General features: G+C 60.2%; 3 protein-coding genes across 4 annotated transcripts; 1 reads left to right on the top strand and 2 right to left on the bottom strand.

Moving 5' to 3' along the window:
• Positions 1-146: 146 nt before the first annotated feature.
• On the bottom strand, positions 147-6,690 carry LOC107306957 (zinc finger protein 436-like). 2 transcript variants are annotated; one of them, XM_015850374.2, is made up of 4 exons: positions 6,593-6,690; positions 6,268-6,351; positions 4,872-5,439; positions 147-1,003 (listed from the first exon to the last, which is right to left on the bottom strand). In XM_015850374.2, exons 2-4 carry the CDS (start codon positions 6,329-6,331, stop codon positions 373-375), a joined length of 1,263 nt encoding a protein of 420 aa, XP_015705860.2. In that variant the 5' UTR covers positions 6,332-6,351; positions 6,593-6,690; the 3' UTR covers positions 147-372. The 2 variants fall into 2 exon arrangements, with proteins under 2 accessions (XP_015705860.2, XP_015705857.1); XM_015850371.2 differs by lacking the exons at positions 4,872-5,439; positions 6,268-6,351; positions 6,593-6,690 and adding exons at positions 1,408-1,501; positions 1,840-2,049 and having other exon boundaries at positions 147-1,178.
• A 1,457-nt stretch (positions 6,691-8,147) lies between these two features.
• Positions 8,148-12,931, top strand: ASB8 (ankyrin repeat and SOCS box containing 8). Its single transcript, XM_015850372.2, has 3 exons — positions 8,148-8,522; positions 10,393-10,497; positions 11,348-12,931. Exons 1-3 carry the CDS (start codon positions 8,406-8,408, stop codon positions 11,978-11,980), a joined length of 855 nt encoding a protein of 284 aa, XP_015705858.1. The 5' UTR covers positions 8,148-8,405; the 3' UTR covers positions 11,981-12,931.
• Positions 12,932-13,185: 254 nt separating this feature from the next.
• PFKM (phosphofructokinase, muscle) lies at positions 13,186-19,521 on the bottom strand. The gene is made up of 22 exons (XM_015850363.2): positions 19,353-19,521; positions 18,591-18,664; positions 18,432-18,509; positions 18,035-18,224; positions 17,671-17,836; positions 17,529-17,573; positions 17,331-17,439; positions 16,936-17,031; positions 16,748-16,840; positions 16,545-16,670; positions 16,142-16,206; positions 15,984-16,047; positions 15,765-15,911; positions 15,302-15,372; positions 15,130-15,217; positions 14,906-15,058; positions 14,647-14,811; positions 14,423-14,484; positions 14,219-14,330; positions 14,033-14,132; positions 13,690-13,795; positions 13,186-13,611 (listed from the first exon to the last, which is right to left on the bottom strand). Exons 1-22 carry the CDS (start codon positions 19,441-19,443, stop codon positions 13,464-13,466), a joined length of 2,349 nt encoding a protein of 782 aa, XP_015705849.1. The 5' UTR covers positions 19,444-19,521; the 3' UTR covers positions 13,186-13,463.
• Positions 19,522-20,733: the final 1,212 nt, after the last annotated feature.

Here is a 20,733-nt window from a genome sequence, read left to right as displayed (position 1 = left end):
CTATGGGACTCGGGGTCCTGCTCCCTCAAAAAATACTTTGCTATGAGGCCATGTGATCCGAGCCATCGCTCCCAGCCCCTCCACCTCCCTGTGCGATGGGGTGAGGACATGGCGGAGCCCCCCAACCCCGACACAACTCACCCACGTCCCCCAGACAGAAGTGCTTTATTCTACAGCTGTCCATCGCACCCCACATCCCAGCCCTTTGAGTTGCTGGTGGCGCGGCACTGCTTCTACTCTGCACACCCCCACCCCACGCTATATACACCTATAGGGTCCAACCCAACACGTTCACCATGGGCTCATGGTCTGGGGCTCGTATCCTGAGCTACTCCGTCCCTGGGGGGGGGTGAACCCCCCACCACCCCCAGCTCAGTGCATGAAGACCGGCTTGTGGACGCGCTTGTGGCGTTTGAGCGTGGCGCTCTTGGCGAAGCTGTCCCCGCACTCCACGCAGATGTAGGGCTCGTGGCCGTGCTCCTGCGCCCGGTGCAGCTCCAGCTCGGCCCTGTCGCAGCAGCTCAGCCCGCACTCGGGGCAGGCTGTTTGCTGGCTGCAGGCCGCGTGCACCCGCTGGTGCTTCAGCAGGTTGGTGCTCTGCGCGAAGCCGCGGCCGCACTGCCCGCAGCGATGGGGCCGGGCCCCCGAGTGGGTGCGTTGGTGTTTGATGAGGTTTTTGCTCTGTGTGAAGCTCTTCCCGCACTGCCCGCAGCTGTAGGGTTTCTCTCCTGTGTGGATGCGCTGGTGCTGGATGAGGTTGGAGCTCCAGCTGAAGCTCTTCCCGCAGTCCCCGCAGCGATACGGCTTCTCCCCGGTGTGTGTCCGGCGGTGCTGCACCAGGTGTGAGTTCTGGCTGAAGCTCTTCCCACACTCCCCACACGTACTCGGCCGCTCCCCGGTGTGAGTCCGCTGGTGTCGCAGCAGTTTGGACCAGTGGCTGAAGCTCTTCCCGCACTCGTTGCAGATAAAAGGCCGCTGCCGCCCCCCCCGCGGCCGCCCCCCGCTGCCCTCCTGCTCCTCCTCGTAGCCCCCCATGGCCGATCCCCCGGCGCCGCAGTCCCCCTCTGCCCCCCGCTTCTTGCCCTTGGGGGTCAGGGGGAGGGGAGGGATGACGGTCTGGATGATGTCCTGGGGCAGCACCTCCTCCTCCTTGCAGTCGCTCACGATGCCGTCGTCGACTGTGGGGCGGATGGAGAGAAGCTGGGGAGGGGGCTGGGACCCCCCGATGCCATTTGTCCTTCCTTGGTGCTCTCTGGCCCCACCGGGGCTGTTACCCCCCCATCAAGACTCTCTCTTTGGGGCTGATTGATGGCCCCCACATTGGATCCCTGCCCCTTCTCCCATCACCCCCCCCACCCTTGGGGCCATTTGCCTCCCACTCCAGCATCCCCCACACCCCATCCTCACCGATGCAGACCCTCCGCACCATGCCCGCCTCCTCCGGGTCGTGCAGCTCCACCACGCAGGGCTCATCCTGCTCCATGGGGACAGCTGGGGGGGCCTGGGGGGCACACAGACCTCAGTTGAACACAACGCTCCCCACTCCTCCCTTTATAACAACACAGGTCCCGTTGTGCCACCTCAAATCCCACTGCTCCACCAAACCCCCCCACATCCCTCCCCAGAATCCCCTTGTGCCCCCCCCCAAACTCCTTTGGGACACCCAAAAGATGCCTTCCTGTCCCCCCCCACCCCAAATCCCCTTATGATGCCCCATATCCCTTTGTGCTGCAGATCCCAATGTGCCACCACCTTCCATCTCCTCATGCAACACTATGGTCCCTTTGTGCCCCCTGTGTCCCTTTGTGCCCCCCCACCCCTTCACGTCCCCCTACTCACCTCTGCTCTGGGGAGGTCAGTGGCTCTAAGCAAACAGATCTGGGGACTGGGGGGGGAGGACACAAGTGTTGTCAGCCTGGGGACCAAAGGGGGGGGGGTGTTATGTCCTTGAACCCCCCCCTTCCATTGATGTACCCGACCACGACTGGGAGGGGGAGACACGATCCTGGGTGTTGGTGGGCAGAGCAGTGGGAAGGGCAGATCCGAGGGGGATGGGACTGGATCCGATGGGGGGGGTGGGTAACCGGATTGTGGGGGGGGGGGGGGGGGGGGGGCGGCGTATCCCGTGGTATTGGGGGGGATGGATCTGGATCTGGAGGGGGATTTGAAGGGGTTCGCTGAAACTGGGGGGGGGGAGACCGGAATACTGGGAGGAGGAACCGGATCTAGCGGATGAAGAAACGGATCCCGGGAGGGGGGTCGGGGTGGGCGGACCCCGGGTGGGGAACGCACGGGGCGGGAGGGGGACAGCGATGCGACAGAGGTGGGGGGGGGGGCAGCACTGCGGGGCGCGGTCGGGCCATTTTGACGGAGCGGCGGCGCCGGGGGATGGGGGGGGGGGCACAGCGCGCACAACATCCCCGCCGCCACCCCCTTTCCGTCCCGCTTCCCTCCCCCGCTCACCGGGCTCCGACGCGGAGCCACCGCCGTCGCTTCCGCCGCTTCCGCCGCCCGGCCCGGCCCGACCCGAGGGGGCGGCGGCGAATCCGCGCCGGCGCCGGGGGAGAGAGGGGCGGGGGCGGCCCGGAGCCCCCCACCCCCATCGCCCCCCCCCCCACCGAGCGCGGCCCGGAGCTGCGGGAGCGGAGACGGACGGACGGGGAGGGACGTGGGGCAGCGCAGAGCGACCGCACAGCGCCCAGTGCGGCTCCCAGTGCGCCCAGCGCATCCCATTGCGCCCGGTGCTCCCGCAGCGCTTATCAGCGCAGTTCGCTCAGCTCACCCCAAAACCGCTCCGTTTCCCCCCATTTTCCCAGTGCCGCCCCCCATGGATCCCCACCCCCCCATGGATCCCCGCTGTATCCTCCAGTTTCCCCATTGCACCCCAGAGCTGCCGTTCCCAGTTTGCCCAATGCCCCCCCATAACGCTCCCCCCGGTTTCGCAGTGTACCCCAACACTGCCCAGCACCACCCTGCCCCCCAGGCTCCCCCCCAGTCTGGGGGCAGCAGGAGCCCGGGGGGGGGCGGCGGAGGCCTCTCATATAATGGAGAAACTGAGGCAGGGCGCGACCCCCCCCTCCCCAAACAAACCCGGAGCCCCAAACCGGGCCCAGCGCCCCCAAACCGGGGACCGGGGCTGTGGGGGGTGGGTGGGGGTCAGCCCAGGGCTGGGAATACCCCAATGCCGCCCCCCCACCCCTCTCTGTGCCTCAGTTTCCTCCCCCACACGCGTTTATTATGGGGGGGGGGGGGGCGGTGGCCGCGAGGCACAAAGGAAAACCAACTCGCTCGCCCCCCATCGTGTCACCCCCATTCTACCGAGCGAGAAAAAATGGAGGGGTCCCTAAAGAGCATCCCCCCCCCCGCATCGCTTACCTCTGGGGATCGCAGCACGGCTGGAAAAGGGGGAGGGGGAGCTGGAATTGGGGTGGGGGGGGCGAGCGTTTTTGGGGCGTTTTCCAGCGGTTTCAGGGCTTCGGGGGAAGGCGGCGGCGAAGCGGCGGTGGCGGCGATGGGGGGGGGGAAAAAAACGGGAGGGGGGCGTTGGGGGGGGCCGCCGGAACAAGGAAAGATCTAGGCGCAGACCCGGACCCCCCCCGGCCCCGGGGAGAGGCGGGCGGATGCGGCGGGGCCGGGAGATGAAGGGGGGGGGCACGAGGCGGGTGGGGGGGGGGCAGCTGCTCATATCCCCGACCCCTCGCAGTCATTGGGCAGAGAATACCGCTGCCCCTCTCCCCCCCCCCCCGGCATTTTTCCACATTTATTTATTTATAATTTATTTCTCCAAAGCTGCCATAGGCTGAGAGTTGAGGTTTCTTTCCCTTTTCCCTCTTATTGTTATTTCTTTTTCTAGGGGCTGCCGCACCGTTTTGGATGGGGATGGGGGAAAAACACGCAGCCCTTCCCCCCAGCCCCACGTTCCAGCTTTGTGTAACGGCTCCGGATCTGACCCCAAGCACTTCCCCGTCCCATTAATTCGTGGCTGGAAATGATGCAATGAGGGCAGCGCCTGCTGAGCACTCAGCGAGGCCTTAATCCCCTCCTGACCCGGGGCCCTATGTCCCCATCCTATCCCCATCCCCATCCCACCCCCATCCCTATTTGATCCCATCCCATCCCCATCCCATCTCTATTTGATCCCATCCCATCCCCACCCTATCCCCATCCCTATTTGAGCCCATCCTGTCCACATCCCCATCCCTATCTGAGCCCATCCCATTCTCATCCCCATTGAATCCCTGAGCCCATCCCATTCTCATCCCCATCCCATCCCTATTTGAGCCCATCCCATTCTCATCCCCATCCCATCCCTATTTGAGCCCATCCCATTCTCAACCCCATCCCATCCCTACTTGAGCCCATCCCATCCCCATCCCTACTTGAGCCCATGCCATCCTCATCCTTATTCTCATCCTCATCCCCATCCTGTCCCATCCCCATCCCTAAACCCAACCCATATCATCCCCACCCAATTCCCATCCCAAACCCATTCCACTCCATCCCCATCCCGCAATGCCAGCCACACATGCAGGCTCATGCCAACCAGTGCAGGTGTTATTCCTGCCAGCACCACACTCTAACTGGGAGAACTGGAAAATCCATCCCTACTGATCCATCCCATACAAAGCGCAGCCCCATCAGCTGCCCTACAGCACGACCCCGGCCGGGCAGTGCAGCTCCAGCACCTTTTATTGCTTTGGGCTGTAGATCCCACCACCCTCATTGCGCTCCATGACCCCATCCCACTTTCCACCCATCAGCTTTTGGGGTCTCTGGGTGATGGGCTGAGCACCCCACAGTCCCCATGCTGGGAACACAGATAAAGGGACCGGGACCAACGCTGCTCCCCACCCATAAAGCCACGTCCCCACTATGTTGAGTGCAGCTTCTGGTGCCGGCGCAGCTGGGATTTGTGGCGAAACCCCTCCCCACACTCCACGCAGATATAGGGCTTCTCGTCGCTGTGGGTCCGTCGGTGCCGGTTGAGGTGTGAGCTGCGGCTGAAGCACTTCCCGCAGTCCGGGCAGGAATAGGGTTTCTCTCCGGTGTGGGTCCGCTGGTGCTGGATGAGCGCCGAGCTCTCGCTGAAGCGCTTCCCGCAGGTCCCACAGCTGTAGGGTTTCTCCCCGGTGTGGATGCGTTGGTGGGTGACCAGGTTGGAGTTCTGGCTGAAGCCCTTCCCGCAGGCCCCACAAGTGTAGGGCTTCTCCCCGGTGTGGGTGATGCGGTGTCTCACCAGGTCTGAGCTGCGGCTGAAGCCCTTCCCACACTCCCCGCAGATGGTGGGGCGCAGGCGTCCGCCCCGTAACCCCAACAGCTCCTCCAGTGGCCCCATAGCATGTGGGTGCCCCAAAGCTCTGCCATGGGGCTGCGCTGCTGCTGCTGCTGCTTTGCGACGCCTCTTTGCAGGGCGAGCTGGTGCCTCACTGCCAGGATGGGCTGCAAGGAGAGCACGGCTGGGCTCCGAGATGTGGGGCTGTGACTCCTTCACCCCTTCCCCATCCCCTTCATGCCTCCTTTGTCCCCTTTACACCTTCTTCGTCCCCTTTGTGCCTTTCCCACCCCTTCTGAGCCTTCCCTGTTCCCTTTGCTCCTTCTCTGTGCCCTTTGCATCCCCTCCATCCCTACTCCCCCATTTCCATCACCCTCTCCATGTCCTCTTCCCCTTCTCTATCCCCTTTGCACTGTCCCAATCCCTTTTCCACCCCATTTCCATCCCCCCTCTCCCCATCACCTCCACCACCTCTGCCCCCTCTCCATCCCTTTTCCATCCCCTCCACCTGCATTTCCCCACTCTTATCCCACTCTTCATCCCCTTTGTGCTTTTCCCACCCCCTCTGCTCCATCCCTGTTCCTTTTCCACCCCCTCCCCCCTTCTTTCCCCTTCTCCATCCTCCCCACCCCAATTCCCAATTCCTCCACTCCATTCCCATCCCTTTATCCACATTTTCTCCACCCCCTCTGCCCCTTCCTCATCCCCTCCCTGCTTTGGGGACACCCCCGCACCCTAACATTGGTTAGGGTCCCCACTCTGTGAGACATCCTCACTTTATGGGATCAGGGCATCTTCCCGCTGTGCTATTGAGATACTGCCATATTATGGGATGCGGGCACCCGCCGGCACCGGGACACTCCCACACTGTGTGATCAGAGCACTCCAGGACCCCCACCCCAAGATCGGGTCAACCCCTCACCCCCACGCGTGGGACCCCCCCTCAGCTTCCCGGCCCGGTCCTGGTGGGGGGATGACGGGGTGGGGGGGCTCACCTGTGGCAGCGCCTTCAGAGTCCCGAGGGGGGTCCGGGCCGGAGGGCCCCCCCTCTGCGTCCATCACGCTCCGACGGGAAAACGCTGTTGGGGGGCGGAGAGCGGCGGGGGTGGATAAAACAAAGCAAAGAAATTGGGTGAGACGGAGGGGGGGGGGGTTACAAACACCGGCCGCGGCACCAGGACCCCCCCCCGCCCTCCCGCACTCGCACCGCAGCTTTGCCCCCTCCCCTCCCCTCCCCGAGCTCATCGGGGCTGGCAGTGGGGGCTGCAGTGATGGCGCAGCTCTTGTCCCCCTCCCCCCCCCCAAACAAATACAACCCACCCGCGGTGGGGATGGGGACGGGACCCCCCCCGGCCGGGGGTTGCGGGGGACCCCGGCGCGCGGCCCCGCGTGGTGCTGGGGGGGGGGGGGGGCGGTTGATTTCAGAGGGGGTTATGGGGAATTGGAGCCCCCCCAAACACACCGTTTTGTGTGTGGGATGGAGGGGGCACAGGGGGGTCCTTTCTGCCCCCATCCATGTTTACAGCTGGTGGGGCTGAGAGGGGAGGGGGCGGGGGGGGGGGCGGCACGGGGGCATCCCAGCACTTCCCACCACATCCCATTATATCCCAGTATGTCCCAATGCACCCAGCACTTCCCATTGCATCCCATTATATCCCAGTATGTCCCTGTGCACCCAGAACTTCAAGTGCATCCCATTGCATCCCAGTACGTCCCAGTGCACCCAGCGCTTTCCATTGCATCCCATTATATCCCAGTACATCCCAGTGCACCCATTACATCCCATTGCATCCCATTATATCCCAGTGCACCAAGCACTTTCCATTGCATCCCATTATATCCCAGTACATCCCAGAGCACCCAGCACTTCCATTGCATCCCACTGCATCCCATTATATCACAGCACTTCCCATTGCATCCCATTATATCCCAGTACGTCCCAATGCACCCAGCACTTCCCATTGCATCCCACTGCATCCCATTATATCCCAGTATGTTTCAGTGCACCCAGCACTTTCCATTACATCCCATAGCATCCCCCTGTAACCTATTGCATCCCAGTACATCCCAGTACATCCCATTACATCCCATTGCATCCCATTACATCCCATTACATCCCATTACATCCCATTACATCCCATTACATCCCATTGCATCCCATTGCATCCCATTGCATCCCATTACATCCCATTGCATCCCATTGCATCCCATTACATCCCATTACATCCCATTACACCCCATTACATCCCATTACATCCCATTACACCCCATTACACCCCATTACATCCCATTACACCCCATTACACCCCACGGTTGCTCGCTGTCCGGGTGCCCCCCGGTTGCCCCCATCTGTTGCTCTGCCCCACTCTGCCCTGCAGTAATGGCGATACTGGAGTTCACTGGTGTGAACTGGTCCCAGTGTCACCCAGCACAGGGACAACAACGTCACCCCACAGGTGACACCCGGTGTTACCCCAATCCCCAGCCCCACGGGGACATGGTGTCACCCCTATGGGAACACGGGGACACCCCGGTGTCACCCTATAGGAACACAGGGACACCCCGGTGTCACCCTATAGGAACACGGGGACACTCCGGTGTCACCCCATACTCAGACCCGCTGTCACCCACCGCCCAGCGCCGCCCCGCACCCCCGAACCCCCCCATTGGGGCCCCCGGCACCCGCTGGGAGAGCAGAGGGAGCGCTGATTGGTGGAGAGCCGGCTGGGGGGCGGGGATTACGCGGGGCGGCGCCTGGCGATTGGAGGAACTCGGATCGTGGGGGCGGGGCTGATGAGAAGGCGGGGCTTATCGGGGCTCCGCGCGCTGATTGGTCGAGAGGGTAGAGGAGAGAGGTTAGGAGTCCGCCGCGCATGCGCGCCTTCTTTCGCCTTTCACTTCCGTGTTTCGGCGGCTACTTCCGCCTTCAGCTGGGCCTGGCGGGGCCTGCGCCGGTTCCGGGCTCCGGGTCCGTTCCCGGTTCCGGTCCGTCGCCGTGTCCGGGCCGCACACCCTCCTTACAGCCCCCTCCCTCCTCCGGTTCCCGCTTCTCGTCGTCCCGCCCCGCCTCGACGCCGCTCGGGGCTGGTGGGCCGGACCGGGCCGGGCCTGGCGGGGCGGTGCCGGTAGCGGGATGTGGTACATCATGCAGAGCGTGCAGAGCAAGTACTCGCTGTCAGAGCGGCTGATCCGAACCATCGCCGCCATCCGCTCCTTCCCCAGGGACAACGTGGAGGATCTGATCGGGAGGGTGAGAGGACGGAGAGCCGAGCGGTGCCGTTATAAAGGGGGGAGGATGGGGATCAATGTGTTATTGATGAGCTGGGTGGGGGCAGCGAGTGCAGCCGCAGTATGGTCTGAGATGGCACCGAATTGACTGGGAGTGTGGGTCTACAAATGGGATCCTGGGCTCCATCAGGAGAGGGGTGGTCAGCAGGGATAGGGAGGTGATTGTCCCTCTCTACTTGGCTCTTGTGAGGCCCCATCTGGAGAACTGTGTCCAGGAGTGGAGCCCTCAGTACAAAAAAGACATGGAGATTTTGGAAAGGGTCCAGAGGAGGGACAGGAAGATGACAAGGGGGCTGGAGCACCTCCCCTATGAGGACAGGCTGAGGGAGTTGGGTTTGTTCAGCCTGGAGAAGAGAAGGTTGCGGGGTGACCTCATTGCAGCCTTTCAATACCTGAAGGGAACTTACTGCCAGGAGGGGAGTAAACTCTTCGAAAGGACTGACAATAGCAGGACACGGGGAAATGGTTTTAAGTTAAAAGGGAAGATTTAGGTTGGATGTTAGGGGGAAGTTCTTCACTAGGAGAGTGGTTAGGCCCTGGAACAGGCTGCCCAGGGAGGTTGTGGATGCCCCGTCCTTGGAAGTGTTCAAGGCCAGGTTGGACGGGGCTCTGGGCAACCTGATCTAGTAAATGTGTATGTTTGGTGGCCCTGCCAGGCAGGGGGGTTGGAACTACATGATCCTTGAGGTCCCTTCCAACCCGGGTCATTCTGTGATTCTGTGTGAGGCCCTGCAGATGGATCTGGATAGGATGGAGAGCTGGGCTGAAGCCAATTGGATGAGGTGCAACAAGACCAAATGGTGGGTCCTGCACTTTGGCCACAGCAACCCCAGGCAACACTAGAGGGCAGAGTGGCTGGAAGGCTGCATAGAGGAAATGGACCTGGGGGTACTGATTAATGCTCAGCTGAACATGAGCCGACAGAGTGCCCAGGTGGCCAAGAAGGCCAACGGCATCTTGGCTTGCATCAGAAACAGCATTGCCAGCAGGAGCAGAGAGGTGATTGTCCCTCTGTACTCAGCTCTGGTGAGGCCACTTCTCGAGTGCTGTGTCCAGTTTTGGGCCCCTCACTGCAAGAATGACACTGAGGCCCTGGAATGTGTTCAGAGGAGGGCTACAAAGCTGGTGAGGGGTCTGGAGCACAATGGGGCTGTATGAGGAGAGGCTGCAGGAGATGGGAATGTCCAGCCTGGAGAAGAGGTGGCTCAGGGGAGACCTCATTGCTCTCTATAACTTCCTGAAAGGATAAGCTATGGCAGGGAAGATTCAGGATGGACATTAGGAAATATTACTTCTCAGAAAGAGTGGTCAGGCACTGGAATGGACTGCACAGGGAGGTGGTGGAGTCACCGACCATGGGGGTGTTCAAGGAACTGCAGGATGTTGTGTTGAGGGACATGGTTTAGTGGGAGCTATTGGTAACAGGTGAACGGTTGGACTGGATGATCTTTTAGGTCTTTTCCAACCTTGGTGATTCTATGATTCTATGATTCATGTCGGCCTGCAGCTCCTCACAGGGCAGCCAAGGGGTGGGTGCTGAGCTCTGCTCTCTGGTGTCAGCAGCGGAGCCTGAGGGAATGGCATGGAAATGGCATAGAAATGGCATGGAAATGGCATGGAAATGGGATGGAGCTGCATCAGAGGAAAGTCAGGGTGGGGGAGAAGGGGTTAGGATAATGATTCCCCACCAGAAGGGGGTGGGCACACAACTGAGTAGCTGTGAGCCAGGACTGTGCCCTGGTGGCCAACAGGACCAATTGTTTTTGGCCATCTGGGGATGTGACTTATGGATGCCCATATTCTAACCCTTCGTGCTCGCCATGTTTCTGCAGGGTGCGGATGTGAACTGCATGCACGGCACTCTGAAGCCACTGCACTGTGCCTGTATGGTAGCTGATGCTGACTGTGTGGAGCTGCTGCTGCAGAAGGGAGCAGAGGTAAGCACAGCTTTGGAATGGGACCATAGTGTGGTGGTGCTGGAGGCTTTGTTTCCCTATCAAGATGGAACCGTCAATTTTGAGTGCTGCCTGACTTGTGCTTTGACTTGTTGGCAGCTGCTCTGCTCTCTTTTAGTGCAGATTGGATTGGGTGAAAGTGTATTGCACAAGCATGGGGGTAGTTCCAGTATTTCAATTGTGTTCTTGCCTGAGATCTTGAGTGTACCTGATTGAAAACAGACTTTTGGTGAAGGCTTGAAAGAGGCATTAAATGCTGTAGGTTTCCTGCTGGAATTTTGGCAGCTGGTAGATTGCACCCCCCCCCACACACACACCTTGAGTGGCAGGGAGGAACATGACCAGAGTCCAGAGGAGGGCCATAAAGATGCTTGCGGGCTGGAGTGCCTCTTATGAGGAAAGGCTGAAGGAGCTGTGGGTGTTCAGCTTTGAGAAGAGAAGGAGAAGGAGTTTCTCTGGGGAGACCTGCAGTGCTTAGAAGGAGCTTAGAAACGGGGGAGACTTCTTACGTGGGCAGGTAGCAGCAATAGGAAAGGGGGGAATGGCTTTAAATTAAAGGAGAGGAGATTTAGCTTAGATGTCAGCGAGAAGTTCTTAACTGAGAGGGCGGTGAGGTCCTGGAACTGCTGCCCAGAGCCATGAGTGCCCCATCCTTGGAGATGCTCAGAGCTATGGATGAGGCCTGGGTTTCTGATGGAGTGATAAGAGCAGTCCAGGGCAGGGGGTGGAGCTGGGGGGGATTCAAGTTTCCTGACCCAGCCATCCCATGCAGTGTGGGTCGGGCTTTGTGTCCACTGGTATCAGTCACTGTGCATCATCCCACTCTGTGCAGGTCAACGCCTTGGATGGCTACAATCGCACGGCTCTGCACTACGCGGCCGAGAAGGACGAGACGTGCGTGGAGATCCTGCTGGAGTACGGGGCTGACCCCAATGCTCTGGATGGCAACAAGGACACGCCGCTGCACTGGGCAGCCTTCAAGAACACGGCGGAGTGCGTGCGCTCACTGCTGGAGAACGGCGCCCTGGTGAACGCCCGCGACTACAATGATGACACGCCGCTCAGCTGGGCCGCCATGAAGGGCAACCTGGAGAGCGTCAGCATCCTGCTCGACTTCGGGGCCGAGGTGAGGGTGGTCAATTTAAAAGGGCAGACCCCCATCTCACGACTGGTAGCGCTGCTGGTGCGGGGACTGGGCACGGAGCGCGAGGATTCCTGCTTCGACCTCCTGCACCGCGCCATCGGACACTTTGAGCTGCGCAAGAACGGCAGCATGCCCTGGGAGGTGACCAGGGACCAGCAGCTCTGTCAGAAGCTCACACTGCTCTGCTCAGCGCCCGGCACGCTGCAGACGCTGTCGCGCTACGCTGTGCGCCGCAGCCTGGGCGTGCGCTTCCTGCCCGAGGCCGTGGAGCAGCTGCCCCTGCCAACCTGCCTGAAGGAATACGTGCTGCTCCTCAGCTAGGCACAGGGCAGCATGAATTCACTGCTTGATGTGTGACTGGCGGGCACTGGATGGACAGCGGGACCCACCGACGGGCGCCGTGTCCTCTCCTTGCCTGCAGCGCTTGCTCTTTGCGAGCTCCTTTTTTGTGTTTTCAGCCTCGTCCAATGAACAGTCCCTCCCTTTAACAAATGGCAAATTCCATCCTACCTGCTGGATTAACCTGTTCTTTCCGTTGGGGTAGTCCTTGGGGAAAGCAAGGCATTCTGGGTGAGAACGGAGAAACATCCCCTTTCTGAAGGATTCAAGGCGCTGCAGGATGTGGAGAGGCCCATGTGAGTCCATTCCTTGGAGTGAGCGCTCACACCCTCCTCACTGCACACAGCATCAAGGCAGACATGGGAGCCCCCTGCTGGCACGCAGGAGAGCTTTGTTCACCCCCATATCTGTGACTTTTTTGGATGTATTCAGGGACAATCAGCACTTTAGGGAAAGAGTGAAAGGGGGGAGCCCTAGGGATCGCAGTACTTGCAGGAGAAAAAACCCCGTGGCATTGATTGTATGGGGCCTAGGGGGTGAGGAAGTGCCCTGTCGGATGCCTGAACAGTGAGCAGAGCCCTGCACTCACTGCCCTCTCACCAGAAATTTGGCCACAACTCCTGCAAAAGGAGGAAACCATTCCCTGCTGCCCCAGGTGGCTTTGTCCTGAGCTCAGGATGGTTCTGAGGAGGAGCTTCGCCTCTGATCTGCCGTCCAGGAACCCAGCGAAGTTCAGAATTTGGTTTTGCACTGCCAGCTCACCGCACCAGGGCTGCTTTTATTCATATGTGTGTGTAACACGTGTGTTTGGAGGCAGGGGCTCCTCGCATGACAGAAGGACTCAGGGCTGCAGGTGAGGGTGCAGAGGCGCTACCTGCCCCATGCCTCATCCATCCCCAGCTTCTGTCCACAGAAATAAATGGCTCCTTGCAAGCCACACTCTGGAAGGTTTGTGTTGCACTGCCAGTGGGAGCAGAACTGTGCCCTGTTCTCATCTGTCACCAGAGAATCCTCTGGGACAGCTGCCTTGAGCTCCCAAAGGAGCAGTGAGAAGGGTAAATGTGGATAATGACTCTGGGGGAGAATGTGAGGTTGCGTTCATATGGCTGTACATGTGTGGCAGCCACGTGTGTTACTGCTGATGGGCAAGAGTGGAGAGTGCGAGCACAGTTTGTGTTTGTCACCACCACGGAGCAGTGCTGCTTTATTGAAGCGTCACAATTCTGAGTTTCAAACTAAAGTGATGCCCTAGAGACTCGGCCCTTCCTGTTAGGTCAATGCAACGTCCTGCCACAATGCGAGCCGCTTGCGGAACGCTTTTCTCTTTAAAAAGCCCATAAAACACCCAGCTGGATCTAAACCAGCCCAAAATTACCCTGAGGAAACCCTCAGCTTCGGCAAAACTGCTCTTTCAAAAGTGAAGATGCTGCGGGGGATTTTGGGGGGTCGTTCAGAGGGTCCTCCCTCACATGCCGGACTCCTGTGAGATCCTCTTCTGCCTGACGTGCTCCATGTGCGCCTTCTCCGAGGTGTCCAGCTCGATGTTGTACTTGGCCAGGATCTTCAGCATGGGGCGCAGCTTCAGCCACCACTGCTCCTTGGGGATGCGGTGCCTGGGGAGGTGGGGGAGGACAGTGTGAGCCTGGCACCGGGCTCCCATGGTAGTGCTGGGGGGGATGGTGGGCACCTACTTGAAGTCTGTCTGATCCTTGAGCTCAGTGACAGGCTGGAAGACCAGGCTGCGCTTGCGCATGCCCAGCAGACACGCTGAGTCGGCTGTGTTGGCAAAGATGCGACCTGCAAGGAAGGCCCAGAGTGGGCTCAGCATCACAGCCCCTCTGAGGGAAGGGCAGCAGAACACAAGCCCACATTGCATAGCAGTGCTTTGCTTTGAAATAGAGGAGCAGGAAGCGTGAACGTGCTTGCATAGCTTGGGCTATCCTTTGCTTTTGATCTGCAGTGTACCTGCAGGAAGGGGAAGGGGCTTTGCAAATGCAGATGGGACCCCCCCAGCTCTGCCCCCACAGGACTCACCGTGCCGGGAGCACTCCTTGATCTTGCCAGTGATCCAAGCCACCGCCTTGGCGCCCATTTTAGTGCCGAAATTCCTGTCAAAGGGGGTTGGGGCGCCGCCCTGCAGGGGGAGATGGCAGCAAGTGGGGGGGGAGCCGTGCCCGAGGGGCTCCTGCCCGCTGCTGGGGGCTCACGGCACGGCTGTACCTGCTGCATGTGCCCCAGCACGTTCTTGCGGCAGTCGAAGATGCCCTTGCCCTCAGAGGAGTAGAGGTTGTACAGGAACTCAGTGGTGTAGTGCTCGTTGCAGTTCTCGTTTCTGTGTGGGGCAGAGGGAGCTCAGGGCAGCTCGAGTGTGTGGGGCTCAGCCGATGGGCCCTTCCAGCCCCAACTCTGTGTTCCCATCCTTACCTGAGCACCAGCCCGCGCTTCACCGTTGTCTTCATCTTCTCAGTTAAATGCTCCACATTGACCTAGGGTTGAGAAAAATAGGTATTTGAGGTTTGGCTTTTGGAAGTGCTGGGGGAATAAATGCAACACCCCCATCCCTGCAGTGATGGTTGGTTGGGGGGGATGCAAGCAGGAATAAATAAACACAGCCCCCCAGCCCCGTGGCGATGCTGCTGGGTCCTCACCTGCAGGTCATGGATGTTGAAGTGCTCCTCAAAGATGTAGGCAGCATCAGCACCGGCCGCCAGCCCCGCCATGGTGGCCAGATACCCACAGTAGCCTCCCATGGTCTCCACGATGAAGACGCGGCGCTTGGTGCCCGACGCCGACTGCTTGATGCGGTCGCAGGTCTGTGGGGCAGGAGGAAGGGGGTTGGGTTGGGGGGGTGCTTAATTTTATGCGGTGATCAGAGGCTGTGTGCCATGGGGGGTGCAGGAGCCACACCGTGGTGATGGTGTTGAGAGCGGTGTCAGCACCAATGCTGAAGTCGGAGCCGGGCACGTTGTTGGTGATGGTGGCGGGGATGACACACATGATGATGCAGAGCTCCTCAAACTTGGATCTCCCTTCCACCAGCTCCAGGGTGCCGATGAAGGCCTGGAGGAATGGAGGGGGGGTAAGGGGCACAGCACCGGGAGCTGCCCCCAGCCCCATGTCATCCCACTCACCTCAAAGCCCCCGATGATGATCAGCCCGTGGATGCCGAAGTTGCTGATGGTGGCGCTGATTTCCTCAAAGAATTTCTTGGGCAAGGTCCTGGCCGAAGCGTGGGAGGGTAAAGCCTCTGGGGGTGGGCTTTGCCTGGGCCCCCGCACCCAGATTTCCATGGGACAGCGTTACCTCTTTGTCCCCAGTTTGGATCCCCCCAGACCCGTCCAGGATCCAACCCTCTCCCAGCTGATATCTTCCACCTGGCGGGAGGGGAGTGGGGGGAAACAGCGATGAGAAAGTTGGGTTGGGGGGAAGAGAAGGGTTTTGATGTGCACCACCCTCAACACACAGCACACCGCTATCACAGTGCCCCCCTGTATGCAAGGCTGTGGGGTGAGCAATGGGTGGGGAGCACTTCCCTGGGGGCTGCAGCTTTTAGGGCTGCAACATTCCCTGTGTGCTCCCTTTCTCTGTGCACCCCCAGCCCCACCCCATTCCTGTGCCTCCTCTTCCTCTATGTGCTCCCATCCCCGTGCATCTCCCTTTCCATGTACCCCATCCATACACACTCCCTGTCCCTGTGTATTCCCTGTCCCCACATATCCTTTTCCCCAGACCCCCCCAGTCCCCGTGCACCCCCTTGCCCTCTCACATTCCCAAGGGCGAGCCCCTCGAAGCCGTCGTGCACCGCCATCATCCTGTGCCCGTGGATGAGTCCGATCCTCACGGTGGAGCGCACGGCCGCGTTCATACCAGCAGCTGGGGCGCCCACATTGAGCACAGCCAACGTGTAACCACTCTGTGGGGTGAGGGCACAGCGTGAGGGGGGGGTCTTGGTGTGCCCCATCCACACCCCATCCCACCTCCTCACCTTGGTGGAGGGTGGGCGGATGTGTGCCAGCAGCTTGTAGACATTCCAGTTATTCTGGAAACTCCTGGGAAAGTGGGGAGGGAAAATGAGGGGATGAGGGGGAGCTGGGGATGGTGCAGCCCTATGGCCCCAACAGGGGACGTGCTAGGGGTGCTCACCGGCCCCGCAGCTTCACAGCATCATCGAAGCGTTTCTCATTCATCGCTGTTGTCACATCTTTGGTCTGTGGGGAGCAGAGATGAACAGGTTTGCACTGAATGAGTTTGCACTGCACTGGCTGTGTTTGCTCTGCACTGGCTGTGTTTGTACCGCACTGCCTGTATTTGCACCGCACTGGCTGTGTTTGCACCACACTGGCTGTGTTTGCACCGCACTGGCTGTGTTTGCACCGCACTGGATGTGTTTGCACCGCACTGGCTGTATTTGCACACACTGGATGTGTTTGCACCGCACTGGATGTGTTTGCACCGCACTGGATGTGTTTGCACCACCACTGGCTGTGTTTGCACTCCAGCTCCACGTGCAGCCCAGGCTGCTCCGTGCCCCCCACCCTGCACTCACCACCTGCACGCACTCCATGAGGGGCAGGCGCACGGCCTGGTTCCCTGAGAGGCTGACGACGCAGGCAGGGGTATCGGGGGTCCCTTCCAGCAAGGCCATGACGGCTTCAACTCCCATCCTGCTGCCCTGCAGGGACAGGGACAGGGATGTCACCGTGGCCTGGCTCAGCTGTGGACAGGCACAGGAAGGATGGAGCTGCCTACCAGGATGCGGTCGAAGGCGGAGGGTGTCCCACCGCGCTGCACGTGGCCCAGGATGGTGACACGGGTGTCGTAGCCCAAACGTTTCACCACCAGCTGCAAGACAGCGGGATTGGCATGGGGATGGGCTGCTCAAAGTTTGCTGGGACCAACAATGAGGACAGAAATGGGGGTTCCCACATCCCGCTCACGTCTTTGACGTCATCAGCGGTGATGGCCTTGCCGTGTCTGTCGATGGCGCCCTCGGCCACGATGATGATGTTCAGCCTTGAGCCACCCAAACGGGTCTGGGGGAGAAGGGGGTGACAGTGGGGACAGGGATGTGGATCAGGATATGGATAGGGACAGAGACAGGGTTGGTGACAGAGATGGGGACAGAACAGGGAGAGGAAAGGAGATGTGGACAGTGATAGGAACAGAGATGGGGACAAAAAAGGGACAGGGAAGGAAATGGGGATGGTGTCCAAGATGGGGACAAAACAGTGATGGGGATGGAGATGAGGATGGGGACAAGGACAGGGCCAGGTACAGGGATGTAGGTGGAGATGGGGGCGGGCACAGGGCACCCTGCTGCAGACTGCCCCACCTCTGTGAGCCTTCGGCACAAGTGGTCTTCCCAGCCATCCTCAGGGGGGGACTCGGGGATGAAGACCCAGTCGGCACCACAGGCCAGAGAGGTGATGAGAGCCAGATAACTGGGGGTGCAGAAAAAGAGGCCGTGTTTGGCTTTTCCCCTTCCTGTTTCATCAGGACACAGACCCTGATGGCAGCATGGGGGACGTACCCACAGTGACGACCCATCACTTCCAGCACAAAGGTCCGCTGGTGGCTGCAGGAGATGTGGAGCTCGGTTACACCCCATGGACAGAGCAGGGATGCGGGTGCCCAGTTCCCTGAGGTGTGGGGTGGGGGTGTCTCTGTGTCACCTCTGGGCCGTGGTGGTGATGGCGTCCACGATCTCTATGATACGGTGCAGCGCTGAGTCGGTGCCGATGGTCATGTCCGTGCCACAGAAGTCGTTGTCGATAGAGCCCACCATGCCCACGATGTTCAGGTAGCTCGACTTCTTCGCCTCCTCCGCTGTGATCCCCCCTAGAAGAGGGCGAGTGGGGTGAGTAGGGTGGGGACCTCATCATGTCCCCCCACCAAACATCCTTTTGGGACAAAACCACCCAAAACCTGCTATTCCCAAAGGCAAAAACCCACGTTTCGGTGCAGAACGTGCTTAAAGCAAGGCACTACAAGCTCAATAGGGGGGAAATTTGAGCGGGTGGAAGGAGGGGACCATACCTGTTTTCATCAGCTCTGCCAGGAGGCTGCTCCATTCGGCACGGAAGGTGTCAGCTCCGGTGAGGCTGCCGTCGCCGCCAATGACGCAGAGGTTGGTGATGCCGCGCTTCACCAGATTGCGGGCAGCTTTCAGGCGTCCTTCGCGGGTCCGGAAATCCTGGCAGCGGGCGCTGCCGATGACAGTCCCACCCTGTGGGTAAAGCCCCCCCCCCAAAAAAATGAGCACCCACAACCCCAAAACAGGCGCCGTGCCCCCGCCAGCAGGTGGCTCCGGTTTCGGGTTATTTTCAGGCTCAGCCCTTTGCCCCCACGGCGTTGGGTTACAACGGAGAAGGTCAGGGTGGCAGCACCCTGTGCCCTCTTGGTGTCAACAACCCCCCCTCCCCACCAGGCTCACCAGCTGCAGCATCATGGAGACGCTCTCCCACGTGGCCTCTTTGATGTTGTCCCCGCCGTCCACCAGCCCCTGGTAGCCCTGTTAAGGGGGAGAAGATGGTGGTGATACCAGGTCCCTGTGGGTCCCCTGTGGGGGGGGGTACAGGTGGGAGGCACCAACCTCATGCACGAAGTAGACTTTGGCACCGGTGTAAATGCCCACTCGCACCACAGCGCGGACAGCTGCATTCATCCCTGCAGGAAGGGCAGAGCGTCACCAGTGTCCCCAAGCCATAGTGAACCCCAAAAGCCATCATGTCCCCCCCACCCCCCCAACTCCAAGCTTGCACAACACCCAGTGTGTTGACCCCCCCCCACCCCAGCCCCCACCACCGGCCCCGCAGCTGCGAGTTATTTTTGCCCCGCTGACATTTAGGGCACTGAGGCCGCGTGATGCCGTGATGGGGACAGCTGGTGGCACGGCGTGGTGGCAGTGAAGCAAAACAGAGCCCCCGTCCCCAGGGCATGCAGGCAGAAAGCAAGGATTGGGCTCAGTTTGGTTGTTCTGGGGCCAAACCTTGAAGCTTTTTAGTGCTTTCCTTTAATGCTGCCTAAAGGCCCCAACATTTTGTCTTCCTTCCCCTTACCCTCCGCCCCCATTTACAGCAGATACTTTCTGGGATCAATCACTGCACGTCATTATTGCAAATCATTAATGGAAAAATCAGGATTGCACATAAATAAAATCCCTCCTGGCCCCCACACAACACCACAAGGAGCCCCCCCCCCCCAATAAAAAACACATGGGACAGACAAACCTTGCAAGGAAACACAACTAGCAACAAGCAGCAAGACTCAAGAACTTGCACAGCCCCATTTTTTGCTTGTTTTACCCCCAAAGCGACCCCACGGGGTGGGTTTTGGGGGACGGGACGCTCCTTACCCTGTGCGTCCCCCCCCGAGGTGAGGACAGCGATGGCTTTTCCAGCACCCATTTGCTCAGCGCTCCCGCAATGCTTCGGGGGCTGCGCCATCTTCTTGGCTGAAAAAGAGGGATATGGGGCAAAAAATGAAACAATGGGGGGGGGCGGAGTGGCACCGAGCACAACCCCGGTGTCACACCGCAAAGTGACACTGAGCGCTGCGTCAGCCCCTAAATCAGGCTCCGGGAGGGAGGGGCGGCCCCGGGGGTGGCCCCTGCTCAGCCCTGGAAGGTGTCAGGGGAAGGAGGGAGGGACACGGCCCTGGTGATACCCAGCCCACCCCCTCAGTGCCAGCTCTGGGGCTGTTTCGATGGGAAATGGGGGGGGGGAAGGAGGGGAAGTGCAGCGTGGAGGTGGGACCCCTCGTGGGGATGGAGGCTGGGGGGGATGGCGGGGACAGCTGTGTCCACGGGGAGGTGGGACCTGTCTGTATTCCCACATCATCATCCTTATGATCCCAGTCAGTTTTCCCCTAATGGTCTCAGACTGGCTCCTCACTGGTCCCAGTCCCTATTCCCTACTGCTTCCAGTCTGCACTCACTCCTTACTGATCCCAGCCCCTATTCCTTTCTTTGTTCCAATCCCTATTCCTTTCCAGTCCCAGTGTCTATTCTCTTACTGCTCCAAGTCTTATTCCCTCACTGATCCCAGTCCCTACTTCCCACTGATCCCAGTCTGCATTCCCTAATGGATCCAGTTCCAATCTCTTCTCCCTTACTGCTCCCTGTCCCTACTCCTGTCGGTCCCATTCAGCATCCCCTACTGGTCCCATACTCAGTCTCTATTCCCACACCGGTCCCGGGCTCTGTCCCGTTACTGGTCCCAGTCTGTGCTCCTTACTGGTCCGTCTATTCCCTCACTGCTCCCCGCCCGTTCCCGTGTCCCAGCCGCAGGCGCTGACCTGGCGGCAGGAGGGTGATGAGGACCAGGAGGGCGGCGAGGCCGAGCGCGGCCGAGGCCAGGAGGGAGAGCTCGGGGAGAGCCCCCATGGCCGCGGGGCTGTAAGGGGATCACCTGTAATGGGATCGGCCGGGACGGGAGCGGCTGTAACGGGATCGGCTGTTGGGATCAGCTATAACGGGGCGGCTCTGAGCGGATCAGCTATAACGGGACTGACCGCGCACGGCCCTCCCTATCGCCATGTGATGATCCGTGCCCCATAGCGGGACACCCCATAGCGGGACCTAAAACCCCATAGCGGGACCTAAAACCCCATAGTGGGACATACAGCCCCATAGCGGGACACCCCATAGCGGGATGACACTGCCCCACACAGAGCTCCCCATCGGCGGGTACAGCCGCAGGGTCGCACCGTGGAGCGGCACTGCCCCGCACGGTGCT

The sequence above is a fragment of the Coturnix japonica genome, unplaced genomic scaffold, assembly GCF_001577835.2.
Source record: "Coturnix japonica isolate 7356 unplaced genomic scaffold, Coturnix japonica 2.1 chrUnrandom339, whole genome shotgun sequence".
NCBI classification, from domain to species: domain Eukaryota; kingdom Metazoa; phylum Chordata; class Aves; order Galliformes; family Phasianidae; genus Coturnix; species Coturnix japonica.
Note: the sequence above shows the minus strand (reverse complement) of the source record. Positions and strands in the feature narration are given on the sequence as shown.

What these genes read in the sequence shown, in the direction of transcription:
- LOC107306957 (XM_015850374.2), bottom strand. Translation starts at nt 6,331, where the DNA reads ATGGACGCAGAGGGGGGGCCCTCCGGCCCGGACCCCCCTCGGGACTCT. An exon ending in CTCTGAAGGCGCTGCCACAG is followed by an intron (nt 5,440 to 6,267) that starts GTGAGCCCCCCC and finishes CTCTCCTTGCAG; the next exon opens with CCCATCCTGGCAGTGAGGCA. An exon ending in CAGAAGCTGCACTCAACATA is followed by an intron (nt 1,004 to 4,871) that starts GTGGGGACGTGG and finishes GCAGGAGGGCAG; the next exon opens with CGGGGGGCGGCCGCGGGGGG.
- ASB8 (XM_015850372.2), top strand. Translation starts at nt 8,406, where the DNA reads ATGTGGTACATCATGCAGAGCGTGCAGAGCAAGTACTCGCTGTCAGAG. An exon ending in TGGAGGATCTGATCGGGAGG is followed by an intron (nt 8,523 to 10,392) that starts GTGAGAGGACGG and finishes ATGTTTCTGCAG; the next exon opens with GGTGCGGATGTGAACTGCAT. An exon ending in TGCTGCAGAAGGGAGCAGAG is followed by an intron (nt 10,498 to 11,347) that starts GTAAGCACAGCT and finishes CACTCTGTGCAG; the next exon opens with GTCAACGCCTTGGATGGCTA.
- PFKM (XM_015850363.2), bottom strand. Translation starts at nt 19,443, where the DNA reads ATGGCGCAGCCCCCGAAGCATTGCGGGAGCGCTGAGCAAATGGGTGCT. An exon ending in GCTGTGAAGCTGCGGGGCCG is followed by an intron (nt 16,048 to 16,141) that starts GTGAGCACCCCT and finishes CCACTTTCCCAG; the next exon opens with GAGTTTCCAGAATAACTGGA. An exon ending in TGCTGGGGCACATGCAGCAG is followed by an intron (nt 14,133 to 14,218) that starts GTACAGCCGTGC and finishes CTCCCCCTGCAG; the next exon opens with GGCGGCGCCCCAACCCCCTT.